At 39.3% G+C, this 9,569-nt stretch overlaps 1 protein-coding gene across 1 annotated transcript; it reads left to right on the forward strand.

Annotated features, from left to right (window-relative positions):
• Positions 1–6,468: 6,468 nt before the first annotated feature.
• LOC102002451 (putative olfactory receptor 52P1) lies at positions 6,469–7,458 on the forward strand. Its single transcript, XM_005370183.2, has one exon. It carries the CDS (start codon positions 6,469–6,471, stop codon positions 7,456–7,458), a length of 990 nt encoding a protein of 329 aa, XP_005370240.1.
• Positions 7,459–9,569: the final 2,111 nt, after the last annotated feature.

The following is a 9,569-nucleotide window of genomic DNA, read 5'->3' on the forward strand; positions in this document are numbered from 1 at the left end:
AATAAAGGAACTTCTGGAGGCATTACCATCCCTGACTTCAAACTCTACTACAGAGCTACAGTATTGAAAACAGCTTGGTATTGGTATAGAGTTCCTCTTTTGATCCTCTCCCTTGGTACTCTCTCTTTGTCCTCTCAGTAGGAAACTCACCTGATGGCTGGCTAGATAAACTGAGGCAGGTAGGGGAGGGGCCCCGGGGTTTTGCCCCACTATGGAGAGCCTAGAGAGTGGGTGTCCAACCGGGTGACTGTTCATTCACCTCTTGGTCTTCTCAGCATTGTAGCAACCTGTGTTTCAGAGTTCCATCAAGGTTATAGGAGGATAGGCGAGTTTAGGAGCAGGATGGGACTAGTAGCTTGCAGGGTCCTGTGTATGGGGGTGGGTATAGGTACTATCTACCTGCAGGAAGCTCTCCTGCTGGTTAGCTAGAGAAGCTGAGACAGTTTGGGAAAAGGCCTGGGGTTATACCCCACTATAGAGATCCTAGAAAGTGGGGTGTTCTGCTGAGTAACTGGTAATTCACCTCTTGGTACTCTCTGTATTGTAGTAAGCTGTGTTTCAGAGTTCCACCAAGGTTGTAGGATAGGTGAGTTTGGGGGATGGAATGGGACTACTTGTATTGAGAAAATTTGCTCTTTCTCACTACTGTGTATTTTACTAGTGGGCAATGATTGCTCAGTGTTCTGCTCAAATACAGAATTGCCTTAAGGAATTCCAAATTATGAAATTGTATATATAATCACTTAATAGACATGTATGCACAATATTCTAATTGTAACATAGCATTGGAAAAAATATTACAAAAGTTGCATATATAATCCATATAATATACATATAAACATGCATATGTATGATGATACATGTAATATATATATAATAAAAACATGTATTTTTGCAATGCTCAGGCATAGAAAGGATAGAATTATAGGGAAGAAGTTAGATACCAAACATAGACAAAGGTGTATGATGTAGGCAATTTTAGTAAAATATCAACATTTCAACCATTTTTGGTAAATTTCTACACAAATTAAGGAAGAAACAGTCATCAATTTTTAAGCAGATTCATATAGAAACATCATGATCTTTTAAAAATTATTATTTGAAAATTTCATAAACATATATAAATAAAGCATTTTGATCATATCTGCTCCACACTCTTACCTCTGAAATGCTCCTTTAATATATCTCCTCCTGATGTCAAGTTCTTTTTCATGTTTTAGAAATTTCAGGTCAATAAAACCAAGCAAGCATGTTCATCTAGTTTTGATCTGGGTGTGAGTGATTAATATTGAGCATTGGGATCTTTGAAGAAATGACTCAGGAGACACTTTAAGTGGTTGGTGAGCCTAAGCATCTAGTCCGAGAGGAGCAAGCTCCAGGAATTGACTCTTCAGCTTTGAGTGAACATATCTGGAGCTAATATGAAACCAGTTCAAATTCAGAGGATACCTTCTTACAACGTTCCTTATCTACAGAGCTGTTCAGCATAGCCTATTCTAGAGTCAACCTGGCTATCTAGGACTGAAACAAACACTAGTTGTTACAGACTGACATTGCGCTAATAACAGAAAGCAACACAACTTTCTTATCTTACTGTTCTAGTGGTGAGAAGAGTGGGCCCCTACTGTAGAAGGACTGTGATTTACCACGTGATCTATTAAGTTTTAGATACTTCATTATCCAATAGTATCATACTAAAACTATGAAGCCAAAGTTTTTCATATTTATTTAGTTTGGGCCTAAGTGCTAAATAAGAGATTTTTGCTTACATGAATAATTCTTAGTGGGCATAGGGCAGTTTCTCATGCAGAATTTTATATAACAAGAGGAGCATTTGGACAGATGAAGAGGAGGCCACCTACAGTACTTCGCAGAAAGATTTGTAATTCTACAGTCTAGGGAGCCATGATATGATGTCCTAGGAATTGCGGGAGCTATTTCTCTGGGATTAGGATGCTAAGATTGTCATTTGTGTTCTGAAGGGGGTTTGGGGTGTAGAGTGGAGTAAAGTATATTTACAGTAAAGTTCTTTCAAATGTTTGTTTATATGGGGGGTGCTGGTGGCAGAAATAATTGAGTCCTGTGGAAAACTGGATTAGAGGTTTAAAGCAAAAGATCTCTTGAGCAAAACATTTTACTGAGACCAGCAGTGATGCATAGGTTCCCAGAAGAATATATGTGGAGATACAGGTTTAGTGGTGTTTAATGTATTAGCCTTCTCTACCTTTCTCAATTCCTAAGATAATTCCATGTGGTGAGAACACCATTAACAAGTCACATCATCTAGGTTTTTCAAATGAGTATAATTTCTTCCTGAGTTCTATTACCATCTTGCTGTAGCTTTCACAGGTCATATAAAGAAGAAAACAAATGGAGAGGCATCTCACAAGGCAAGCCATGAAGCAATGCTGAGCAGCAGAGGTCAGCCTGGGGACATTATAAATAGAAGACAGAAAGCACAGAGAATGGGACAGGAATAACCACAGAGCAAACAGATAGGTAAACATGCTCTAGACTCCTGAGGGAGTGGAACTGCATTAGAAATGGAAAGAGATCAGGATCACGTGATCACTAGTAGCTTCAGTAACTCTAAAACTTCAGATGCCCTTGGTTAATAGGCATTGAAATATGAAAAACTTTAAAAGCAAAACAAAGCAAAGAGATGTAAAATTGCCTAAGGAATAGACTACAGCATTGTCTTCCCTGCTTCCTCAATACATTCTGACCTGGTCAACCAGGATTGAAAACATGGTACTTAATTTCCAAGGAATCACAGAAGCTCCCTAGATGCCAGTAAGTTTTAAACAGAGTAACCCACCAACCCCCTCCCTCCCTGGGTCCCTGAGGTCCATTTCTTCAGTATAACAGCCTCTGAGCTCTTCATTCAGGTGGCTGAGGATGTGTGGGAAGAAGACAGGCTCTTTGCCTTCGTGAGCCTCTTCCAGGATGCAGCAGCACCTCTCATTCATACGCTTCCAAAGGCCCGTGAGTTTGGGTGGGAAGGTGTTCTAGGGGGATTAGCTATCCTTTGAGGGAAGTCTATCCATGCAACTGGTTATGAGAATTTTGCTTCAAAGCAGAGGAAATGAGGAATTTCCTGAAAAATCATCTTGGTATAGTCTGACTTGAAGTTTTAATTAGCAGCTTCCTTTAGCAGTTCCAGTTTGCCGATAGGCTGAGTCCTTGAAACTAGCACAATGGGGCTCGGGACAATAAAGAAAGAAAAAAGTTGCATCCTAACCAGATCTGTAAATGGGAAGCACTGTGAAGACAGATTAAGAAATTTATTCATTGTGATATTTTGGAAATTACTAAATAGAAAACAAATTAACTCTTAAGGGAAATTTGTGTGAGGTAGATGTTACAGAGATCAACAACAAGAAATTGGGTAGAGGAAATTAGCCTAACTTTGGTGATTCATGATCTTGAGTCTCCCTCCCCCCAAACACACACACACACACACACACATACATATATACTTCAATTCTCACAATTGGCAGAGGCAGCTCAAGTGTAGCTGTGCTCTCATGAAGACAGACTAGCAGAGTTTGGTATACAGCATAGTTTTGTTAGAAGTTCTATCGCTCTGGAGGCATTGTGTATAACTGCACAGTGAGACTTGGAATAGTGACTGGTAAAGGGAGAAGTTCTGCTGGGAAAGAGAGAACGAAGGCAAAGGTTCAGCAGTTCAGCTAAGTGTTTTGTGCAGACGTGGGGGTAGGTAGAATGATGTTCGTGGAACTGGACAGAGGATGAGAATGTGTGACCCTGTGAGGGGCTAGCAAGAATAGAGTTTGGAGTTCTTTAAAAATGAAAAGGTTTCAGGGCTTCTAAGCAATGCTCAGTTATGTTAAATTAGGATGTTTAGTTAAATGATGTGTGATAATCTTTACTTTCTGCAGCGTTAATAGGAAATCAAGTCCTAAAACATAGAGCCAGAGACCTACTGAGCTAAGAATAACCAGGCTACGCATACTGGATGTGGGTGAGTGCCTCTGAGAGAAGGCTGAAAATTAAGAATGTGTGATGTGTGGTATAGACTCACTAGGCAGAAATATAGTGAGCAGGACCTCTGGACTTCTGCAGTCTGACTCTAGGTCCATGGTTTGTGCCAAGTAGAGACCTACATTAGCTTAGGAAGCAGTCTGGTTCCCATATACTATAGCTGAGTGCCTCCAATTTATCCAAAGTCAGGAAACTGATTTCCAAAATCCTAATCAGACATTAAAGGACATACAGGAAAATCTGTAAAAGGTATTTGTTCATGAATGTTTGTCTGATATTAGGACAAATTATACTGAGTATAGTAAAGAGCATTTATTAAACAACTTATATGGGCCACAGAGTTCAGTAAGTAGTTTTATTTTAATTACTATTTCTGGCTTATCCTTCAGGAAATTATAGGGATCCAAAGAAAAATACAAATGCCACTAATGAGAGGTGAACACGAAGGTTTATTCCCAATGGACCCTAACACTACATACTGCATGAGATATGCTATATACTCTCGCTTGACAATAACCAAGTAGATGTCTAGAAAATGCAAATCACATCAATAAAAGCCATATATTTGATCATGTCCCCAAACATCTTCTTGATGTGCATCTCCTTAGAGAACACAAACACCTGGCTCACAGGAACTGGACACAAAGATCTTTGTTTGCCTTGTCTGCAAGGCAAGATCTCATACACCAGTGTATGTGTTTTTTTTTTTTTTTTTAGAAACTCTCTGATCTAAGCCACAATGACCTCTCTCTCCTCTAGTCATGTGCTTTACTGACACTGATCAGTGATTAGATTAACTTTATCACCACACACCACGCTCCATTTCTTTCTGTCATCCCCATGTCTTTGAGAAGAACAAATAAAAACTATCAGCAGTTGATCTTGTTTACCAACATACTTGGACTTCTGGGCCTAGTTTAGTTTTTCTTTTATCTCTTTTTATTGTATCAAATAAACACCTGTGTGGTAGGCAAGCAGCTTCTGAGCACATTTTTCCCGTGACTCTGACCAAGTAGCTAGTTGGTCCATTAGAAATCAGGAATGTTTACACATCTCTTTCAACGTGTATTCAGAGTGAGAGAGTTGTGGCAAAGAAGCGGTTCCCTCCCGATGAGTTGTCTTCAACCACCTATACATCCTGGTCCTTTTGTACTGAATTTTATGTCATCTCCAGCATCTAGAGTAGGCCAGTTATATATGTCTTGCACATTGTGGTTGAATAAGTACACTTAGACTGCTAGACAGTGAGCCTCTTGTTCCTATTTTGAAAACCCAGGCAAAATGGTTGTCCCAGAGATGAGTTGTTACTGTCTAGGTACAAATTGAGGTAATCTTAGAAAACCTCTCCTCACCGCTATGGAAGAATGAGTAGTGTTTGATGTCGTTTTGTATTTCAGATGATCATGTACTACAGATAGAGTGACAATAAAGGGCTGATGGGGGGGGGGAATGAAGGTAAAATTTTCCTTTCAGAAATACTTTGAAAGAGAGTTAACCTAACTATGTAAAAAGGAGGTAAAGCATCTTATGGTGTTTCTGATGAGAATGGAGCAGCTAAGTGTTTAAGTTTCTGTGAACATTTACAGTAACTGTGAGTTAAAGATAGTCACCAAGAAAATCAGTCAAAAGACCCAGAGTCTTTGACTATTTAGCCTAAGCTAAGATAGGGACAGTTATGTGGCCCTTTGTCTTATTATTCTGTTCATTTATATTTCATTGGAAATTACTAAAATTAAATAGGCAATGTAAATGTGATTGAGTATACACAAAATACAAATATCAGTATGTGTGTGCCAACAAAAATAAATATGTACTTGTACAAAAAATGTTCATGGATTAATGGAGAGTGGAAGCTACTGTAAGTACAACTTGAAAACTAATTACTAAGACCAGATCTTCAATCAGAAAGTGTTTTAGCTTAGAAATAAAAAAATGATGTAATGGAGAGTAGAAACTACTGTAGGTGCAACTTGAAAACTATTTACTAAGACCAGATCTCCAATCAAAAAGTGTTTTAACTTAGATATGAAAAATGATGTCCAACTTGACTAGTGAACTGTGTTTTCAGGACCAGTGGCTCCAAACTAATGTTTTCCTATATTGTGTGAGTATTTAGCTACATTTCCAGACTACGGGTTGTATTCCTTTCTTTGAAGACAAGAACCATTAACTAGACTGCAATCACAGTTCATTTAAGTAATGACTTGAACACTTTCTAATATTTACTTATTTTGTTAACACTCATCTGTTATGCACTATGCAAAATATTTGCAAATATTATTACATAGAATTCCCCTAACTTTAGGAAATAAATATGATTATGGTTATGACTATCATTTTAAGAATAGTAGTTTTCCAAACATTCTATAGCAAGTGAAAGCTATTGTGATATCATTCATATGTCCATCATATATTGTCTTTCCAGGAAATATGATATGATATGAGGATTTCTGATCAGAGATGATGTCCAGCACCCTAGGCCAGACCATGGAGTCTCCTAATCACACAGACCTGGATCCTTCTATCTTCTTTCTCCTGGGCATCCCAGGTTTAGAGAAATTCCATATGTGGCTCTCACTTCCAGTGTGCTGCCTGGGCATAGCCACAATTGTGGGCAATATAACCATCTTGGTTGTTGTTGCCACAGAGCCTGCCTTGAACAAACCCGTGTACCTTTTCCTGTGCATGCTCTCTACCATTGATTTGGCTGCCTCCTTCTCCACAGTACCCAAGCTACTGGCTATTCTCTGGTGTGGAGCTGGACATATCTCTGCCTCTGCCTGCCTGGCACAGATGTTTTTCATTCATGCCTTTTGCATGATGGAGTCCACAGTGCTGTTGGCCATGGCCTTTGATCGCTATGTGGCCATCTGCCACCCACTCCGCTATTCTACCATCCTCACTGATGCCGTCATTGCTCGCATTGGGGTGGTGGCTATGATGAGAGGTTCCCTGCTCATGCTTCCATGTCCCTTCCTCATTGGTCGTCTGAGCTTCTGTCAAAGCCATGTGATCCCACACACATACTGTGAGCATATGGCTGTGGTGAAGCTGGCCTGTGGAGATACCAGGCCCAACCGTGTGTATGGGCTGACAGCTGCCCTGTTGGTCATTGGAGTTGATTTATTTTGCATTGGCCTCTCCTATACCCTTATCGCACAAGCTGTTCTTCGCCTCTCATCCCATGAAGCCAGGTCCAAGGCTCTAGGCACCTGTGGCTCCCATGTCTGTGTCATACTCATCTCTTACACACCTGCTCTCTTCTCTTTTTTTACTCACCGCTTTGGCCACCATGTCCCACTCCACATTCATATTCTTTTGGCTAATGTCTATCTGCTTTTCCCACCAGCTCTTAACCCTGTGGTATATGGAGTGAAGACCAAGGAGATCAGTGAAAGGGTTGCCAAGGTGTTTCAGTGGGGACCAGGAACTCAGCTTAAATCATCTAAGTAATTATGAAGTATAGAAAATTAAAAACATCTTTTCAAGATTAAGAAAGTCTCAGTATTTGAAACTGGAAAAATATTATAATGTTGGGATAAGTTCTTCTGAGTATTTCTGTTCATTTATAATATCCATAAATCACAGAAGAGGGAAAGGTTTCTGTGTTTCTTCTCTTTGATTCAGAAAAGTGTAACATAAGAACAGTCTTCCATCTAGATAGCAAATAGATACAGAAAAGCTTCCTCTGCCCTGGGCAGGGTCCACCTAGTTCATAAGAGCTTCTGTACAGCCATGGGGTTCCCACACTTCCTGGGCCTCTCTTAGCACCCCAAGCATGACGTTCAAATTCACAGCATCTGGAAGGATCAGGAGACAGGACAACAAAGCTACAGCTAAAGAACAACAAGGACATTATTAAGTTTTTTCACAAATCCTTCCTTTCCCCATTAGACCCTCAAGAGGGAAAGAGAGAGGCAAATGGCCAATAAAAACAACGTGAGTGAGCAGCTGTACGAGGCTTCAACTGAGAATATTGGTTTTTTTTTTTTTTTTTTTTTGCTATTGCTCATCATCTTGTTGTCCTATGTAGATGGAACATAAGACTCCTGGCCATTTACACATCCTCAGAAAGCATCAGTCTTGAGATAGAAAAACTAAGTCTCTCCTTTGAAAATTCCCATGCTTAAGAAAAAAAATATTGTTAGTTTGGTACTTCAGACAGGCAGAGAAAATGGTTTGCATATATTTTAATTTAATAAAATAGCCAGTGCATTGTTTTGCAAAATGATACCTTGTATATCACCAGTTTTTACTTTGCATTTCAGTACCTTAATTGAGATAACTTTAACTTATTTTAAAGAATTGTATCCAGTTCCAACTAGGCATGATAGCACAGGCCTCCAATCCCACCATTTTGGAAATGGAGGCAGTAAAATCATAAGTTCAAGACTAGTTTGCGTTCTATAGCAAGCCTCTCTCTCAGTTCTTACTCCCACCTTGAAAAGAGAAAAAGAAAAAAAAAGTACATACAAATCAAAATATGGCACTTCTTCCCGAGTTAGGTTTTCATTCTCCAAATTGACACCTTGCTCGCATCAAAGTCCCTAACCATTTCTGTAACAGCAGGACTTACTTCCTGTACTCTATCTCAGGTCTGGGATTTCCTGTACTCTGCCTCAGGTCCCAGATTTCCTGTACTCTGTCTCAGGTCTGGGATTTCCAGGACTCTGTCTCAGGTCTGGGACTTCCTGCACTCTGCCTTAGATCCGGGACTTCCTGTACTCTGTCTCAGTTCTGGGACTTCCTGTACTCTGCCTGAGATCTGGGACTTCCCGTACTCTGTCTCAGGTTCTTGAGCTAGGGGTTTGCTTCCAAATAAACGCTTGCCAAGTGCACAGATCGGTGTTTCTACTTGCTCACAACTTCTCATTTTAATGGGTCTCTCAGCACTCTGTGTCTGTGGTTTTGTTCATTGTACGTTTTATAATGAAACATTTTTTAAAAATTATACTCAGCTGCCTTCGACAATACCTTTCTCCATGCTTAAAATGTACACTAATTTCTGTACCATAGAATTAAAAAGAATGACTCAAATAAACTACTTTAAATTCCAATCTGTAAATGAACTTTTGACATCTATAACCATTATTTCTTTCTTTCTTGATGTGTTCACTTTTTGTTACTTCCTTTAATGTTCAAGAAAGCATAAAATATGCTGGCAAAGGCTCATTCCATCATCCAATTCTATTGCTTGGGTCCACAATTTGTTTGAGTTTACTGATACTTTTTCTTCGTAGTTCATTTCCCTCTATATCCTTTTGCCTCTGTATGTATGCATGTGTACCACTTGTGTGTGTGTGTGTGTGTGTGTTTGTGTGTGTATGCATGTGTGTGTATTGACAGAGATCAAACTTAGTCTTACACTCTTTACCAAATAATTGTTTAGCTACTGAATTATATTCTTAACCTATAACTATTGTTTTTTCAAAAAGATTCTTCTTAACACATGTGAATTTTATGTAATAACAAGTGTCATTGTAAAAATTTCAGACAGTTATATAATGAAATTTGATCATACTGACCTTACCCCATCACTTTTGCATTCCTTCCACTCCTGCTTC

This window comes from Microtus ochrogaster, unplaced genomic scaffold, assembly GCF_000317375.1.
Source record: "Microtus ochrogaster isolate Prairie Vole_2 unplaced genomic scaffold, MicOch1.0 UNK73, whole genome shotgun sequence".
NCBI lineage: Eukaryota > Metazoa > Chordata > Mammalia > Rodentia > Cricetidae > Microtus > Microtus ochrogaster.